This window comes from Neovison vison, chromosome 11, assembly GCF_020171115.1.
Source record: "Neovison vison isolate M4711 chromosome 11, ASM_NN_V1, whole genome shotgun sequence".
In the NCBI taxonomy this organism is placed as follows: Eukaryota; Metazoa; Chordata; class Mammalia; order Carnivora; family Mustelidae; genus Neogale; species Neogale vison.
The window spans coordinates 29,940,776-29,961,448 of record NC_058101.1 but is presented as its reverse complement, the minus strand read 5'-3'; the positions used below and the strand labels follow the sequence as shown (position 1 = coordinate 29,961,448).

At 34.0% G+C, this 20,673-nt stretch overlaps 1 protein-coding gene across 2 annotated transcripts in view; it reads right to left on the bottom strand.

Annotated features, from left to right (window-relative positions):
• GABRG1 (gamma-aminobutyric acid type A receptor subunit gamma1) overlaps positions 1–20,673 on the bottom strand; it is a 70,410-nt gene that overhangs the window by 30,993 nt on the left and 18,744 nt on the right. For both annotated transcript variants that reach the window (XM_044224756.1, XM_044224757.1), the window contains exon 3: positions 11,248–11,315. In XM_044224756.1, coding sequence (XP_044080691.1) covers positions 11,248–11,315 — 68 coding nt within the window. The remainder of the gene's footprint in view (positions 1–11,247; positions 11,316–20,673) is intronic.

Here is a 20,673-nt window from a genome sequence, read left to right as displayed (position 1 = left end):
CCTCTGGCAACCCTTGTGCACTATTGGTGGGAATGTAAATTGGTACAAATTTAGAAATAGCACAGAGAAATAGAACAGAGCTTCCTCAAAATAAATTAAAAATAGAAATACAATATGGTCCAATAATTCCACTACTAGGTATTTACTAAAAACAAAACAAAACAAAGCAAAAACATACACATTGAAAACACTAACTTGAAAAGATAAATGGACCCCTATATTTATTGCAACATTATTTACAATAACCAAGATAAAGAAGCAGGTCAAGTATTCACTGACAGATGAATGGATAAAGAAGATGTGAGATATGTGTGTGTATCACACAACACACAACACACTATGAAATGTTACCCAGCCATAAAAAGGATGAAATCGTGCCATTTGTGACAATATGGATGGACCTAGAGGGTATTATGTTAAGTGAAATAAGACAGAGAAAGACAAATGCCAAATGATTTCACTTATATGTTGAATCTAAAAAACAAAACAAATGAATAAACAAACAAAAAGCAGAATCAGACCTGTAAACTCAACTCTTAAAAATAGTGTCTGGCATATAAAAGACCATAAATAGTTATTTATGGGATAAATGGAGATACATATATTTTAATCCCTGCTGTCTATAATGCATTTGAATTAATCTTCAAGAATTAGGCCCAAAACTCAGGAATTCATGGCTGATTTCATAGTTACATAGGTCTATGATCTAAACTAGAGTTATACAAATACTTTTACCTCTGCAATTTGCGAGAGAAAGTTACAATCTAATTGGGGAACTTATAAATACACAGCATGACATCTGGAAAGAAATAATCTTCATGGTTACTATTAAAAGCATGGTAAGGAATTCTCCGCAACACATGACTGATATTCAAGTGAGGACTCTGCTTCCTAGAGAAGGCCTATCACCAATGAACATCTGTGTTCCATCTACATGGGTAATATTTGCCATTGATTGGTTCAGTCCTAGATAGCTAGATTCTTTGTTCCGTTGTCTTAGTGTGAGAAGTATTCCTGTATCTGTAGTTACATTGTATTAAAAATATATTCCTCAAAATTAGTATACTTGAAATTTGTTAAAAGGATAGATCTCAGGACGCCTGGGTGGCTCAGTCAGGGCATCTGACTCTCCGTTTCAGATCAGGTCACGTTCTTGTGGTTGCAGGATTAAGACCTGTGTTGGTCTCCTTACTCAGAGTGGAACCTGCTTCAGATTCTTTCTGTCTCTCCCTCTCACTCTCTCTCTCTCTCAAATAAATAAATAAAATCTTAAAAAAAAAAAAAGGTTAGATCTTAAGAACTTTCACCATACATGTATGCACATACACACACAAAGAAAAAGAAAAAAAGGTAACTATGTGATGTGACAGATATGTTAATTAGTTCAATTATGGTCATCACTTCACAACGTGTATGTATATCAAAACATCAAGTGGTACACCTAAAATATATACAACTTTTATCTGTCAATTTTACCTCAGTAAAGCTGAAAGAAACATTTCTTCTTGTTAAAATTAGTCTTCTTATCTAAGCAAGATGGAACATTATATCTGGAAATGATACATTTAGAGAGAATTGGCATGTCTAATGTTTTAAATTATTTATATTAATTACCACTTTATAGATTCTTTCCATTGTCCATATTCTCAATGCAGAAAATGAATTTTCTGGCACTCAGTCTGCTGCTAGAATAGCATTGTTTGTGCTGCTTTAGAAGCACTGACTGCCAGTATTTACCTTGGTTGTTTGGATATAATTGTGCATATCACAAAGCTGAGGGTTCTTATGAGAAAATCCAAGGTTTAGCACACAATTGGCAGAATTTCTATTATAGAAATTTGTCATAATTTCCATAATTACAAAACATCAAATGTTAAGTCATTTAAATAAGTCTTTTCTCCTTCACATTTTAATTAAATTGCAGAGCAATTGCTATTAGTTCAGATTCACTGCCAATCTAAGACCTAAGACTTCAGTATTTTATTAAAATCCCTTCCACTAAAAAAAAATCTAAAAATAACACATTGAATGAGAGCAAAGGCATTGTCTTTGAATTATATGTACTATTTTAAATACATGTCAGATAATCAACAAAATGGTTCCGGATATATCAAAGGAAGGTATTGTAGTGAGAAGTTGTGATGCAGTGTAAAGAACGCTGACTGGATGGAATCCGGAAATCATACCATGGTTCCAAATCTGTGATTTTCTAGAATATAATGCTGACCAAGTTTATTCTGTCTCACTGGAAAAATGAAGGCACAAGGCAAGATCGTTATTACCGTCATCCTGAGTTCTAAGTTCTGGTGATCATGAGAACATTGTTGATCATGAGAATGTTATAAAATTTTAGAAATTAATTTTTTTATTATGTTATGTAGTCACCATATGGTACATCATTAGTTCTTGATATAATGTTCCATGATTCATTATTGGCATATAACACCCAGCACTTAATGATTTAAACATAAACAAGGATAAAGGCTAGAATGGGCAAGATGTCTTTCAATGATCCTTCCTCAAAAAAATACTTCTGAGATATAGGTGTTTTTGTTGCTTTCATTTAATCCCACTTAATTTCTACTAAATTGATTGTTGAAAATGGTTTTAGGAAATGGCCATGAAACTTGGTTGACTAGAAGTCTTTGAAGGCCATTTCAGCATTCTGATTCCAAGTCCCTGTCAGGAATTACTCAATCAGAATCTCCTGCAGCGATGACTGAAAATTTGGATTTTTCTTATAAAGAAAAAAAGTGTTATTTTCTTATATGGTTTGGGTAATAAAGGCCTGGGAATTTTTGACAAGATTCTATCCCTTCCTCAATGCATTTATATATTATATCCATTAGTTTTCTGCATAGCAAAAAAAAAAAAAAAAGTAAAAGAGAGAAGAGAGAGAGACATCCTTGTTTTACAGAATAATAGATCTCTAACTGTGAACCTCAAGGCATTTAAACACTTTTTGCAGTCAGTATCTACAGATGGGAAAATTTATGTACCATTCCTTCAAACTGAACCATGTAGGCTGCCATCTCTCTAAATGTAAGCTCCCTCTATTAATCAGCATATGAGAACGTGTGTGTGTGTGTGTGTGTGTGTGTGTGTATTTAAGAGAAGTTTGTTTTTTAGCATTCAACTAAAATGTGTGACTCTACACAATTTTAGAATGTAGTCTTCTATAAGCCTGTAATATTAACCCCTTGAAGTTACCTTAGGCCATGTCAAAGTACCACTACATGAGGAAAGCTGCTTTTTCTTAGACATTTATTGTTTTGTTATATTTTTTATATTATTAGCAAAGCATTAACATTAGTCACTCTCCTCCTATAAATAAATTTCAGGTTGAGATACAAAACAATTGTCTATTAACTTTGGCTTCAGTACTGAAAGCCTCAGGTAGGTACCATCTAACCCAAAGAATACAATTTCAAGCAAAGGGGTAAAAGAAGAAGAATCAAGAGTATGTCTGAGCCAACTATCAAAAATTAAATAGTGACTTGAAGCAGCTGGCAAGAAAGCAAGTCTAAAACCAGCTATTAATCACGTATGAAAGTCACAAGTTGAAACAACTATCATTCTGCCAGAACTTTCCCTTTTAAACCTAGCCTGAGGCCAGATTTACCAAGCAGTAGGGGTTCATTCTACAACATTCTGTATTTAGTAATTCATAAAGGACTCAAATTGGAGCTAACCTGGGAATCTCTACCTTGAGGCATATCATTAGAAAAGAATTCAAAATAGACACCTCCAAAATCTGACCAAGATGTACCAGAGATCTCAAAGGTGTTTATATGCATATCCTAAGGCGATAGTTATGGGTAGCCAAAGGATTTTGATAACATTACTTTTAATTACAACAAATTGGAAACATTCCAATTGTTAAATAATGGATGATTAATATATTACGGTACAAATATATCCCCTAATATTATGCAATACTTTATGATTTTTTAAAAAAGTAATTAAGTGGAATAAGTCATGATATAATAAAAGGAAAGATAAAAAATTACAAATTAGTATGTATAATAGAGCATTGATAAAACTATGCACATAAAGATATTAAAATGATAGTAACAATGTTTACCACTGGGTAACAATAATTTAAATAATTTTTTTTTCCTTTGGCCTAAATGGAATTTCTAATTTTCCCATATTGGACATGTATTTCTTTTTTAAGAAGAAAAACATATATGATTTTTTTAAGAAAAAAAAACTATAAGGTCACCATTTGTAACTTAAAATAAGTATAGGTTCATACACGGCATTCTTCCTGGCATTTCCCCTTCTATTTTGATCTGATCTGCATTATTTAGTCAGCCTTCCCTTAGGTTTTATGCTTCTCTGAAGGAAGGAGGTCATATCTTTTATAACTTAGCAGCCAACGCACCAACAGTCACAATACAGGTAGTAAATAAATATAAGACAAACAAAATCACAAAGTAAAAATTAAAATGTAGTTGTTTACATCAAGAAATAATAAAATTATTTTAATAAGTTTTGAGATTCAAAGGTTAATTTAATTTTCTAATCTTAGAACTTTAGCTTCCTTTGTGTGGGGCAAATGAACATACTGGATCCAAGAAAAAGAGAGATGAAAATAACACTCATTCGTTTATAATTTTTAATTTTATCTCTCCTAGTGCTGAATCAAAAAATACCTAAATTTTACGCTGTTTTAAGATGAAGCTTGTGAAAAGAAATAGATTTTAGAGTATCTAATGCCAAAAGAATTAACATAATATGCAGAAATAAAAAAATTAAATCCATGGAAACAAGCCTTAAGATATTCTACAATCCAATCAAATAAACTTAAAATCGTTAAATATAAATGCATGTTTTAAATACTTTAATTCATCATAGCCAAGAAAGCAAAAACTCTTTGTCTTCCCTCCATTAGCATATACAGATTAATTATCCAGATACAAAAGTGTATATATACATGTATTTTCCATGCTTTTGCTGTTTCATAATTCCTCAATTTAATATACTTGGTGAGGAGTGACTAATTCCTGTTAATATAGTAAAAGAAATAAACAGGGTTTCTTTGACATGTAGAAACTATGCCCAAGGCATTTTCTCCTTGAATCCTGAAGCAGCAGGGACAAAAAAGAGAGAGAAAGACAGAGGGGGAGAAAAACCAGTTGAACATTAGCGCCAATTGCATGAAACACTGAAAAAATGTGTTCCTTGCAGTGTAAGAAATTTTTAAAGAAAAATCTCTGTGTGGGCACCAGCTTTCTCAATATCTCTAGAATATTTAAATACTAGTTATACGTCTGGGGAGTTTATTATCAAAAATGAGTGATAAGATAAAGTAAAAAAAGACTTAAAATTCAGTCCTCGACATTTTTACACAGATTATTAACTATACCCCCTCAACATCACCCCCTCCCTCACACATTTGATACTTGGTCGACCCACTTAAATGAATGGAACGAAATTTGATGGCTGGGAAATCCTTTATTTCCATTCCATAACGAATCATATTTATGACTTTTATAGTTCTACGTATATTTTCGCTTAGGAGTGTTTTGTTTTGGGACACCTCAGTAGGGTTGGTCAAGCCTCTGCCTTCAGCTCAAGTCATGGTCCCAAGACCCGGGGTTCAAGCCCCAGGACCCTAAGCTCCTTGCTCAGCAGGGAGCCTGTTCTCCTTCTGCCTACTCCTCCCCCTGCTTGTGCTCACTCTCTCTCTCTCCCCCTCTCTCTATCTCTGACAAATATATATATATATATATATATATATATATATTTTTTTTTTTTTAATATATATATTTTTTAAAGAAAGAGTGTTTTGTTTTTCTTTTATAGGGAATATCTGGATTTTCCTTTTCTGGTAAATGGACTCTGAAAGGGAGGACTATTTTTAAATATGCCTATATTAGCCATGAGGAAAGCATCCTGGTTTTTGCCTAGTTTACTTACGGGTTTGTGTCCTGCTAAACACCTTGTAGTCCTCTCCAGCCAATAGGTACTTTGCAATTCAGCCCAGCTGGTGTCCCAGCTACTTTCTAAGTTGTGCTCCTCATCACTTGTGCCCTGATTCCTCTGCTCTGCCCCTGTTCCCAAGACCAATGGCTATTTAAAGCAGGAAGAATCTATTCAACTTCAGTTCAGTACTCTGGGACTATGTGATGTATCACTCTGGTAGTTAGAATGATACAAAGTAAATTCTTCAGACAAGACCTGGGACCGCATTCTTTTTTCAGGTTTTTAATTCAATTGCAGCTAGTTAACATACAGTGCTATTTTTGTTTCAAATGTACCACAGAGTGACTCATTTCCATACACACCTGGTGCCTATCACCTGTTTCACTGACCCTCTCTCCCCCTCCTCTTTGATAACCATCAGTTTTATTTGTTCTCTATACTAAGAGTCTGTGTCTTGGTTTGCTTCTCTCTCTCTCTCTCTTTCTCTGCCCCCACCCCTTTGCTCATTGGTTTTATTTCTTAAATTCCACATGTGAGTGAAATCGTGTAGTATTTACCTTTCTCTAACTTATTTTGCTTAGCATAATACCTTTTAGATCCAGCCAGGTCATTGAGTTTCTCTCTCTCTCTGGGCCCATGATTTCCAAATGCTCCTATCAGTAATCTCTTAATATTGAACTATATAAAGGTGTACCAGTTTCTATAAGCCCATGTCCAAATTATACCTATAATTTTCTTCCTTATTTTTTATTGCCAAAAATATTCAGAAAGGTTTTTTTGTTGTTATTATGTTGTGTTTTGTTTTGTTGGAAAGTTTTATTTAAGTGTTTTGTGTCGCCTTTTAACCAACACCAAAAAGAGAAAAATAATTTTGCCCTTCCAAACAGGAGTGTCATTTCAGAGAGGACTGGGCATGCATATTGAGAGCTGGGAAGGGTCAGCTTCCCTAGGCTGCTCTTCCCAGCCATGCTACCTGGGGGTTGGATCGCCAGTCCAAGGAGTTCACTTTCTGGGAGCCCTGGGAGACCTTGGAATGAGTGAGGGAGCAAACCCCCATCCTGCAGAGAAGGACTTGGTCTCTTCTGAAGGTAGGGGCATAAGTCTGGTGGGGCCTGGTGGTTCCAGATGGGAAAGGAGATCCAGAATGTTCCATGGAAGCTCCAGGTCCTCCAGGTCTGTAAAATAAGTTTTCTGGAAAAATAAGATGCTTTGAAAATTTCTGCAGTCTGTGTGGTCCACCTACCCATGAGAAAACTACTCTGTTGACCAAAGGTGGCAGGAGGGAGGAAGCAGAGGCTGGAGGCCAGGAACTGGTCTGGCTCCAGTGGAGGATTCCAGAAGGGAGTGAGGCAGGCACCAGTCTTTGGTTTCCTAGGTCCTCTTTCTGGCAGCTATAGATGTTATGAAGACCCCAACCTACCTGGCCCTTGAGGTGTGGGCTCCCAGGCAGTAGGCAGTGCTGAAAGAGGAAGGCTGGCCATCTGTCATAGGTTGGAGGGTGCCCAGGCCATGGGTGCTCAAAAAAGTGTGCCCAAAGGGAACAGGGCTAGCTGGAGGAACAGGGGTCCTGGGGGTAGCCTGCCTGCCAAACTGGCTGAGGCACAATGGTCATGGTTGGCACGGATGTAAGCCAATTTTAGCCATCAGGGGGAAATGTAGTTCTGCTTTGGATGGCGTGCAGCAGGTGTGCCATGGGACCCTTGGTGAAGACTGCCATGTCCTCCCTGTCATAGGTCTCATGGTGCAGGGCACAGGAGACTGCACCTGGTTACTGCAGTGAGCATAGTCCACCATGGAGACATTGTCTCGCTCATGGCCTACCACCAGGCCCATCGCCATACAGGATGGCAGTGAAGGGCTTCTTGTCTGTATCACTCACCATGGGAGCCAGACCAAAGATAGAGTTGCCAGGGGGTGCACCTGCCAAAGATGAATACCTGGAGCTGGTCCACAGTGACATTGGTCAGTGTGTTTTCCAGGGAGATCATGGTAAGTGTCTGCCCAATTGCCTGGTCCATTTCCACCTCCTCATGTAGAGCCTGCTTGGCCTTTTCCTCCAAGTTACCAGGAATTTTCATCTATTGCTGTTTCTGTACTTATTCCCTTTATGTATTTTTTATATATAAGGTGTTTATTTATTTATTTTTTGGGGGGAGAGAAGACAGAGGAAGGGAGAGAGTGAGCATGAGGGGTGGGAAAGGGGGAGGGCAGAAGGAGAGGGACAAGCAGACACCCCGCCTAGCAGGAGACCTAACGTGGGGCTCGATGCCAGGACCCCAAGAGTATGACCTGAGCCAAAATCAGACTCTTAAGTGAGCCATCAACATGCCCCTTATTACCCTTGTGTTTAGCCTTCTTAGTTACCCATAATTTCATCTTGGATTCCCAAGATGCCTTATTGATTTTGACTTGATTCAGAGAACTGCTATGCCCCTTGAATGCTGTTTTAGCTAGTCAGAGTGTAAGCTGCAATTGTTTTATTATCTTGAAATGCTTACCCAAAAGAGTAAAATCACATAATTTTTCCAAAGCCCCCAAAATTAAAAGGTTAAAAAAATTTTTTATTCCAGGTGAATAACCTCTATTATTTTTGCCTTCAATTCTGATTGTATATTTTTTCTGTTTATACTTAAGATCGCTTTTTATTATTAACTTTTTAAAAATTTAAATTCCAGTATAGTTAAGATACAATGTTATATTAGTTTCAGGTATATAATACAGTGATTCAACAATTCTTTACATTACTTAGTGCTCATACATAACCCAGAGTTTTAATTAAAGCACACATAGTTGAAGAGCCTTTACCCAAAATTACTTTATTCTTGTTCAGTCCTCATTAATGCATCTATTATTCATTTTGAATTTAAAATCTCAAATTGTAAACTATAGAATTAATCTATTTATTGACTAAATTATACATTTATTCAATGTTCAATGATTGAATATCTTATTTTTTTGATAGTGACATGAAGGCTGAAGTCATTAATATAACCTTGAAAAAAAGTAAAGAAAAGCATATCTTATTATAGAATAATCTTGTTTTAGGTCTTATCAGTAATCTAAAAAGAAATTATTTTTATGTAGCCAGGCTTAAAAATAAATAACTATCTTTCCTGAAGCCAAATTTTGGCTAATTTAGAAAATAAACCATTAAGCTAATACCTTAATTTTGTTCCTTACCAGTAACTTAAGTTGTATTAATTATTAGGGGGAGGGGAACCTATCCTCTTGGTTGCTTAATTACACTCAAATTTGCTTGCTTGATTATACTCATATTCAAAGTAATTTTGTTCATTTTATGAAAGCTGAATTCTAATTTTCCTACATTGTTTAGTTAAAAGTCTTCTACGTAAACTGCTCCTTATTCGTCCCCAGTAAGACAAGGTTTCTCCTTTAATAAACACTATCAAGTATTCTATGTCTTTTTTTCTTGTTTGTGCTTTAGTATCACTAGTTTTAATAGCAATTTCATTTAATTAGCTTTTTAAAAAACTATCACTGGCCAAGGTTAGAAGTGTGCAGTTTGCCTACTGGGAAAACTAAGTCTTTGATACCATGAAACTTTGATACAGGAAGATCATCACAGAAGTTTCTCAGTAGCCATTTTTGATAAAGAATCTCTGGAATGCTAATACAGCCTTGAATCCTATTTTTTATTTTAATGACCATGTTTTTAAAATGAATTTATTTAAATTAAAGACAAGAGCCCAAGACTAAACATATACAATTCAGCAAATGTAGATGTCTATAAGCTCTAATGGGTTTATCTTCTTCATTGGTTAATTGGAAATTAAACATTTTAACATTCTCGTAAGGAGAAAATTAGCATTTTTAGTGATGTATCCCTTTATAAAATCTCATATTTGCATAATGTTGAATTAATATACACAGCTATATAGAATGCTTTAGCTTTACAGAAATCAGCAATTTGTTTAGGAATTCAATTGCGGCAGAGCAAATACTCAAAAATGTATGGGAACTTTCCTTTCCTTTGGTTTCTTTGCCACTGTTTAACCTCCATTTTCTTGACAATGTTGCTGATTCTTCTATCACTTCAGATTCATCTTTCAAGTCCTTAAATGTATGTGTTCCTTAAGGTCTGATATTTATTCCTTTTTCTCTTTCTTTACTGTAAGACTGTTGTTCCCATCTCTAAGAGGTTCAGCTAATTTCTGACAAATATTTGCTGCAGCTCTAACTTTCTCCTGAGAGTTCCTCAGTTCTGATTCTCAAATTCAACTTATTTCCACAGCCAATTCATATTCATTTGCAACAAGGAGACAAAGATGTCAGTTGTGCTGTGGCCAAAATGCCATCAGTACAGTAGTTGATGAGGCAGCTGTGAAAGTTAATGACAATCATGTGACCATCATATTAAGTAAACGAAAAAATGTGAGCTGACAGTAATACTGTAGGAATCAGCACACACAGCCAGTTGTTAGGCATGATGGCTATTCAGATAAAAAAGAGTTTGAGGCCTATAGAAAGGGATGATTTCACTGTTGTACTAATGAATAAATGAGGTAAGAGAGAAAATCAGTTTTAAGAATTGTCTTTGGATGGTGTTTGGGGCTGAAAAAATTTCATATGTTGAAGCCCTAAACTCTAGTATCTCAGACTATGAATTTGGGATTACCTCAGAATAGAAGATCTACTTCTCAGACTACAGCAATTACTTAACTGGTGTCTCTAACCCCTTAATGGTCTTGTCTATCTTCTACACTGTTAGAAGTGTGATCTGTTAAAAATATAAATTCACCTATGATACCTTCCTGATGAAAAGTTTTCATCATTTCTCTGATCTAAGGGGATACAGTTCATAAAACCCACACTTCCTATTATGGCTAAGAAGAACCTCCTTAATAAGGACCATAAGCATTCTGTCAGTCTCCCTTACTTGTAATTTATGTTCCAGTGTTATCACTGGAAGTTCCCCTGATCTTATCAGGTTGTTGCATTCCTACATGACCTTGTGCATGCCCCCGGCTCTTCCAGTAAGTCCTTTTCCTTCTCCATTTTCCCCACAGTCCTTCTAGTCAGATTTCTTCAGGGATCTCCTCTTGATGGATTAGGTGATAATTTTTCATGCCTTAACATAGTTCCTACAACACACAGCTCACTGGAGTAAAAGGCTACATGTTCCTAGATAAGGGATATTTTAGCCCTAGTCCCTGAACTTGGCATATAGTCACTTCAGAGTTGCCCTGAATTCTTTCAGGATAAGTTATCAGAATTTGTCATATATTCATTCTATTATTGGGTGTATATATTCAAGAACTCCATGGCAGACAATTATTTTTAAAGCTCATCACTCACCATATTTATGGGATCAACTGGTCCAATGCTGTTTACATAAACATCAGTTTCAATTACAGTGGGCCTCACTGCAAAATAACAACATAAAGAATAGTAAAAAATAAGATCAGAGGTTGTGTTAAGTAAATCTTAGCTTTAAATAGATCTTCATAAATAACATTTACCATTTAAGTAATAAAATATTCTTCATTAGGAAATGAAGAAACATCACCCATTACAAAAACACAAATGTCTTTTGAACATTTCAGTTCACAAGTCAATTATGTATGTAAAAGTCAACATTTTAAACTAAAAACATTTTTAAAAGATTATTATTTTTTTAATTTTAGGGGGAGAAAAAATTAGCATGAGCAAGGGCAGGGGCAGAGGGAGAGGGAGAATTTCGAGCAGACTCCATGCTAAGTGTGGAGCCTGACTTGGGGCTCTATACCAGGACCATGAGATCATGACCTGAGCTGAAATTAAGAGTTGGATGCTTAGCCAACTGAGTTACACAGGCATCCCTAAAAACATTTTAGCATACAACATAAAAATGTTATAAATATCTAAATCCTCTATTAAAATTAAGGAAATTAATTTAATAATTTGCTAGGTAATTTGCTCTCTGCAATATGCTAGGATTTTAGAATTTGAATGAATATTAGTATCTAAGGATTATGCAATTCTACTTAATGCCTATCAGTTGTGTGCTTGTAACTGTTCAACAGCCTTTCTTCCATAGTGGATCTGGGGGAAGCCCTGATTTGTAGCTTTTGCCGATACCCATGGGTAAATATTCCCACAATGGCTGGTTTAAGGATACAAATGTGAAGTCACTGAATGCAGAGTTGGGATAGTATCTAATAAGTAGGTATGGTGAGTCAGTATAAGCATGCTCTAGCACCAATGGGACTCAAAGCATGGTTATGAGGATTAAAGGAAATAATGTCTATAAAGCATTTACCTTCAAGTCTGATTCTGATTCTTATGAGGAGCTTCATAAATATTTGTTCTTACTTCTTTCTCCCCTGTTAACAACATTCCTTTAGGTGGTTTATGTTGGCTCCAAACTTAGGTGCATTTGTATTTAAATTTCACAAAGTATATTGTATAGCTATTTCTATGGATTTCATCTATTGTGTTGTATATATAACCATTTGTGTTTTCCCAGTTCATCTTAAATGGTATATACTGTGTATCAGTATGTTTATAGTCTGTCAAAATGTGTAGTGCAGATCAGCCTTTTAAATGTTTATCAAATGACATGATTTATGAATACCTGTAATACCGCCATATTAGATGATGATTTTTTAATTTATTGTTTTAACAAATATTGAAAATATTTGTTAAAATATTTGTAAAAATATTTTTTAAATATGAAAATATATTATTTTCATATAGTTTGTTTTATTCCCCTGTCCCACCAAATAGAATATAAGGGGTTCATTTATTAACATAGCAAATACTTATTAAAGTGTCAGTGTAAAGGGTTCACGATGTTGACAAGAAGTAGAAAACCGTTTTATGAAAAAAAATTCATATCTCAAAAGAGATTTATTTAGAGATGATGCAAACAAAAAAAAGCATATAAGCCTCCTTGTAGATTGAAAGTTTCTATTTAATAAAGGGCATGTTTAGTAACACTTACTCAGTTCTCCTTTATAAATTGTATCTGATTTCTTATTTCTGGACTAATATTTATCATTCTTAAAACTCAGACACTATGTTTGACCTGGAAGGACACACTTCTCCCTCTAACACATAGTTAAGCCTGCCTGTCAGAGTCTCTATTCAGCCCCAAGTCCCCTGTCTTCGAAACTTCCAATCTGGCAGATTACCCATGCTGGCAAGAATTCAATGGAGAACTTGAGGTATTTTAAAAAAACAATATAAATTTTACAATATATAATATATTATAAATATATATCCTTTTGCAATTATAAAACAAATTACACTTAGAAAAACATTAAAATATTTGCATAGTTTGGTTTTCTTCGAGTAAAGATTTTATTACATTATATATATATATATATATATATATATATGTTGTTTAGCTAGAAAAGTAAATAAGATTTGTCAAAAATAGCTTTGGTATGCAAAAGTATAGGTCTCTAGACCTACACAGTACATGACAATGTAATTCAATCTGCTAGACAACAATTAGATTTCTTAAATAAAAGTATGTCATATGATTTATAGCAGGCTTTATAATTTAATGTAGGCTGATGACATGTGAGATGACTTCCTTTAATTGCCATTTATTTTTGATTGTGAATTGAAGCCAATAAATACCAGATAATTATGCTAGTTTTAGCTAGATTTATAGAATGGATTTTATGAAAGCTAATTAATAAAAAAAACATAGGTTTATTAGTTCCATTTGTAAATATATTTATTTCCAGTTATAAGCAATTAAGTGTAACGTACCAGACTTATTTAATTAGATTTTTTTCTGTTCATCTGATAAATCAATAAACACTGAACACCTCTTTATTGCGTGATAGTAAGGATTGAATACTGTCTATGGAGATAAATAAATGATACCTGGGGGCCTTTTTATTTATAGGTCATACTTTTCACATTTATAGTATAGAACGTTTTAGATATGAGTCATCTATCCTGGTTTCCTAATACCAATATTTCCTTAACCAACCATGAGACAAATATATAACATTAGGAAAATATAAACTCTTACATTAGGGCTGAGCCACATTGAAATATTTCATGAATAACAGAAATCAAGTTCATCTGGGATAGGATAAAAGAAGAATCACATTACTGAGTGCAATGTAGAACATTGCTGTTGATGAAGATATTCAATAAATAAATTAATAAATATATATTTGTAAACTATAAATATGTCCTTAATTATTATGTACTCCGTTTTTTAACTTGGGACTGCTGGTATTTCATCTAGTTCTTTAAACTTCAGCCCCAAATAAGCCTGAAAGCGAACTAAAATAGGTCAGATTAATTTTAAAACACCAGCTAGAGACTGTATGCTTCAAAATATATACTAAAGAGGAAAACAACAGAAAACTGTCATTGTTCCTTAATAATTACTCATTACCACTTTTATTGATTCATCCTATGAACAATACTTGTGGCTGAAATCATTTAAATACAGGCTTCTTGGTAGAGTGAGTTCATTTTCTTAGCTCTGTAATTTTCTCAATACAAAGTTTGTTCAATTGGAGGATTTTAATAATATTTTAAAAAGAAAACATCAGATTTCATTCAAAAATAAAAAAGGACACTAAAAATAAATTGTCATTCCAGGTTCATTAATGATCTTTAGGATAAGGACAGAGATTATGTTTAATTCTTCAACGCACATGGAGATGAAAGATCTCTTTTTTGTGATAAACAATGATGGGAAAAAAGTATTACTATAACAAATCACATTTTTGAGAGATGGAAAGCAGGTAGAGAGGACACTGGATTCTTTTTGCAAGGTCTCTTTCTGCATTGTGATTCTAAGTACTTTGCTTTAAGTATCTCAACAAAATATAAGATAAACTCTCTGTGGGAGGGAGTGAATATAAGAAAGAATGGACATTATGAGCAACTTAAAGAAAATGCAGAGAACAGTAAGAAGAATCAAAAAATAATTTAAGAAGAAGAAAGCAGTGAGATCAATGAAGTTTCCACACTCAACTTCCACATAGCTAGGGCAAAATTGAAGAGAGCCAACTGTAGAAATAGGTAATCAGTTTTTAATCAGAAAACACAAAATAAAACAGATTTTAAAAATACTTTCTTAATAATTATGTTTAACCATGCTTTCTTAGGTGACATTCAAATTACTCTAAGATCTCTTTAGCAGATTATGTAGGTTCTGGGTCACTTTTGTATATTAATTCAGATTAATTAATTAAGAATAATTAAAAATTAACTCAGATCAGTTAAAATCTCTAATCCTAGAATGTAAATTTGACAGTCTTTTCTATTGTAACAGAATAGGCACTAAAAAAAAAAAAAAGAAAGAAATAGCCCCACTGATTCCTATATTACCATTATAACACACAGTTTTTGAAAGAACCATAACCAATATGTTTTTCTTGCCCTAGAATAGACAGCAAGGTTTCTCAACCCAAATATACCACTTTGGGCCCAGATACTTTTTCCCAGGCCTTGCTAACAAGGAAATATCAACTAACACTCACCATCTCCTTCTGCAGGTTACATATGGACACATAGATATTTGATAAATATGGATAAAAAGGTACATATGGATATATAAGTTCTTAAGTGCAATATAATACTTTAGCCAATAGATTCTAATACACAAAGCCTGAAACCATACTAACACAAATTCTGGATAGAAAAAAAAATGCCTCCAAAGGGCTCTTCAACAGTTAAGTAATTTATTACTTAACCATGCTACTATGCATGGTACATATGTCTACTTAAATTTAAATAGAAATTAAAGTAAAAATGTGTTCTCTTAGACATACTAACCATATTTCATGTAGTCAGTAGCCAATAACCATTATCAAGTATTCAATACACATACATAAGAGAATTTTAATATATATTTAATTATCTATTTTAATATAATACAATGCAATTTATACATATATTTAATTAAATATATATATATTTTTTTCTTTTTTGGAAATGTCTTCTTAGAAAAATAGAAGATGGGCCTCTCATTCTACAGTTAAACTTGTCTTTAGGTAGCAGACTTAGTCACCTGCTCCTGCTCCTATATCTGGTGGAGGAGGGGAGAGTGAGAAAGAAAGTTAGAAAGGAACAATGGGATCTAAATAAACACAATAGAATACTACACAGCCATTAAAAATGAAATCTTGCCATTTGCAAGATGTGTACAGAACTGAAGGGTATTATACTAAGTGAAATAAGTCAATCAGGGAAAGACTATCATATGATCTCTCTGATATGAGGAATTTGAGAGGCAGGGTGGGGGTCATAGGCAGAAGAGAGGGGGAAAAAATGAAATAAGGTGGGACCGGGGAGGGAGACAAATCATAAGAGACCCTGAATCTCAGGAAACAAACTGAGTTGCTGCAGGGTGGGAGGGGAGGGATAAAGTGTCTGGATTATGGACATTGTGGAGACTATGTGCTATGGTGAGTACTGTGAATTGTGTAAGACTGATGATTCACAGAAGTAATAATACATTATATTAATTTAAAAAAAGAATTAGGAAAACAAAAAAAAAACAAACTAAAACAACAACAAAAAAGAATAATTACACTAAAAAAAAACAAATAATAGCAAGGGGGAAAATCAAGAGAATGTAAGTGAGATAAAGAGAGAACTCAGAGAAAAAGTGGCAAACAGGAGGGAGGCAGATTCTGATTGATTAGCTTACATGTAACTGAAACCCATGCAAAAGAAAACTAAAGCAAATGGAAGAGAACCAAAATCCAACACTAGAGTGGAAAGAAGGAAGGAAGGAAGGAAGGAAGGGGAGAGGGAAGGAAAGGGAGAGAGAGGGAGGAGAGGGAGAGGGAGGGAAAAGAAAGAAAGTAAGGAAGAAAGGAAGAACAGGAAGGAAGGAAGGGAGGGAGGAAGGAAGGAGGGAGGAGGTAGCAAAGAAGGAGAGAGGGAAGGAAGGAGGGAGAGAAAGAGAAAGAAATTGCACTTTTATTTATTTATTTATTTAAAGATTTTATTTATTTTATTTGACAGATAGAGATCACAAGTAGGCAGAGAGGCAGGCAGAGAGAGAGGGAAGAGGAAGCAGGCTCCCTGCTAAGCAGAGAGCCCGATGCGGGGCTCGATCCCAGGACCCTGGGATCATGACCTGAGCCGAAGACAGAGGCTTTAACCCACTGAGCCACCCAGGCGCCCCAGAAATTGCACTTTTAAAAGACACATTAGTTACCTAGAATAAAAGTTACTCAAAAAGAACAATTCTGAGATAATTAGTGTATTATTAATATAGTGTAAGTATTCAACTGAAAAAAATATTCAAAAGGCCTCCAGGAATGAAAAGATGAAATAAATTATGAGGGCAAAAGAATTGGATTGGCATCAGATTTCTCAAAAATGATACGCAAGCAAAGAACTTTGAAATAGTCTGATAAAAGGAAAACAGTGAAAGAAAGCACAAGCCATATGCAGCCAATCTGTCCTATAAGTATCAGGTCAATGGAAAAAAGTTTTTGAGATATAGAAACTTTTTGGAAAAGCTACTAGGTTAAGACAGGACTGGAAAAACTTCAGAAAAAAGACCAATGGTGAGTATTTTGACATATGTCAAGGCAGATTAAATACTAAAACAAAGATTGAAACAAGAGACTGAACCTAATTTACAACTGTTATAATTCCTGTAAAGCAGAAAATATGTTGACTAAAAATAATACAGCAAAGGAGAGGGAAAAAATAGAAAAAGCTCACTGCTCTGTGCACAGTAGGTGGGATTTAAAGGATACCAATGACAACTGATAATCAAAAGAGCAAAAGGTTAAAAAACAAACAAACAAACACACCAGGGACTAATGCCATTGGGAAAGTTAAAAATATGAAGGAAAACTAGAACAAAAACATAAAACTTTCAAAATACTAAACTAAAAGTATTATTAAATGAAATCCAAATAATCCACATCTCAAGCAAAAACAGAGCAAATATAACTAAAATATTATGGAAGTGTTGAGAACAAACCTATCAGTCATATCCACAAATGAAATGGAATTAATTTCTCCATGAAAATAAAAAGATGTTTTCATTTTATCTCACAAAGCAAAACCTAATGATATACTGCATACAGGAAGCACAGCTAAAATGAAGCGATTCACGAAGGCAAAAAATTAATGGGGAAGGCAAAAAAATACCAGACAAATAGAAACAATAAGAAGCAGCAGGAAATGATACTTCCAATGACACATAATTTAAGTCAAAAAGCTTTAGATGTGACAATTAAGGTCTCCTTTTTAATGGTTAAAGCCACAAGTAATTATGAAGATATCAACCAAGATATTTCTAAACTAAATAACAAAGCAGCTAGTTTTATGAGGCAAAATCTGCAAAAGAAGCAAGAAAAATGGATAGGAACACAATAAAAATTTAGAATGAGAAGAAATCATTAAATTCCCAGGTCAAAAACTAGAAAAACAAGAAAGAAGTAAAACAGAATAAAATACAATGAAGGTTTATAATAAAGACAAGATAGAAATTACAAGGAAGTTAATAAAAAAAAATGGTAGGACTCATTAAGAAATGGGATTCTGGGCTTTGGGAGACATTAATAAAGTAGAGGAAAATACTATTTTAATTTTCTTGGCCAAAAAAATGGTTAATAATACAACATATAAAGAAATTACAAAAGTAGGGGCGCCTGGGTGGCTCAGTGGGTTAAAGCCTCTGCCTTTGGCTCAGGTCATGATCCCAGGGTCCTGGGATGGAGCTCTGCTCAGTGGGGAGCCTGCTTCCTCCTTTCTCTGCCTGCCTCTCTGCCTACTTGTGATCTCTGTCTGTCAAACAAATAAATAAAATCTTTAAAAAAAAAAAAAGAAATTACAAAAGCAGAAGTAAAGTTTGAAGCAGAAGAAATTTTTTAAAATCCTAAGAGACTACTTTGAAGACTGCTTTGCAAATAAACTTGAAAACATAGATAAAAGGGACACTTTTCTTAAGGAAATACAGATTACCAAAATTCATCTTGACAGAGTATAAAGTATAAAAAGAACAATTTCCATAGGAAAACAAGGCGATTATTTGAAAAAAAAAAAAAACAAGAGACCTGGATGATTTTACAATGGAATTCTTTCAAATCTCCAAAGACCAGCTGTCAATAAAGTTAAATAAATTGCTAGAACTTTGAGAATAAATGAAAACTCCCTATCATGAAACAATTATTAAAAGAATATCTAAGAAAGGTGAAGAGAGTACTCAAATACAAAATAAAACATATCATTCATGAATACCAATGCAAAATACTAAATAGTACATTAGCAAACAAAATACAACACCTCATTAAGTATATACTACATTGTGGCCAGGGAGGCTTCACTCCAGGATGCAAATTGTTTCAATTAATATAATATACCATATTGATAGTTGTAAGAAGGAAAAAATTCATAATTATTTTCAGAAATGTGAAAAATGCCTTTGACAAATTTTAATACCAATTTCCTGATTTAAAAACAAAATCAAGGGGCACCCGGGTGGCTAAGTCAATTAAGTGGCTGCCTTAGGCTTGATCACGATCTCAGGGTCTGAGATCAAGCCAGGCATCAGGCTGCTTGCACAGTGGGGAGTCTGCTTCTCCTTCTGCCCCTGCTGCTCCCTCTGCTTGTGTGTTCTCTCTCTCTCAAATAAATAAATAATATATTTTTAAAAACATTTTACTCAAAAAAAATGAATAAATAAAAATTAAAAATATAAAAACAAAATCAAGAAAGTTGAGGGAAGATTTCTTAATGTAAATCTTTGTAGGACAAAACATTAGTCATTTTCATTAAGATCTAGAAAAAGGTAAAGTTACAATCTCCACCATTACTCAATATTATATTAGAGATATTAATAAATGCTATTAGATAAGAGACATCAATTAGTTGCACATGAATAAAAAATTATATATCTATTATCTTGATAGCATATTTCAAAAAGTCAGATAATGCTCAAATCATAAAAGGTCAGTAAGCAGGAGGGCAGTAAGGTATAGAATAAGCATTCATAAATCAATAAGATTGATACACAAAACTAATAACCATTAGAGGACATAGTTGAGAAACTACCCTTTATAGAAAGGAAAAAACTAAATACTTAAAACTCAATTTTAAAAATGTGAAAAACCTGTATGAGTAAATCTTTAAGATATTCCTGAAAGATACAAAATAAGTATGAAGAATTGCAAAGACATGTTCCCATATTCAATGAACAATGTTATGAAGATTCTGATTCTCCCATAGTTAATTTACAAATTTAACACAATCCCAATAAACATACAAACAAGTTTTTTGGGTTTTTTAATGAAGTTAAATTTATTGTTAATAAAGCCCATATATTTTATGAAAAAATGTAAAATTAGGAATCCTGGGTGGCTCAGTCAGTTAAGCATCTGACTCTTGATTTTGGTTCAGATGATCATCTCAGGGTTGTGAGATGGTGCCCCATGTGGGGCTCAGCCCTGGGTGTCAAGCCTGCTTAAGATTCTTTCTCTCCCTCTCTCTGCTCCTCCCACTCTCTCTCTCCCTCTCAAAAAAACCCCAAAACCCCAAATACAAGCAAACAAAACAAAGAAACAACAACAGCAAAACAGAAAAACTGAAAGGGAAAAACAAAACAAAATGAAACCACGAGGTGGAACTAGTCTTACAAGACATTAATACAAAATGTTTTAGCCTCAATGTACTGTTTAAGCTCTATTATTAATATAGTGTAGTGACTAATAGAAAAACAGATGAGAGAATGGAACAGAAAGTTCAGGAATAACCAAAGTTCACAAGAAAATGTAATATATGAGAAAGTGGGTG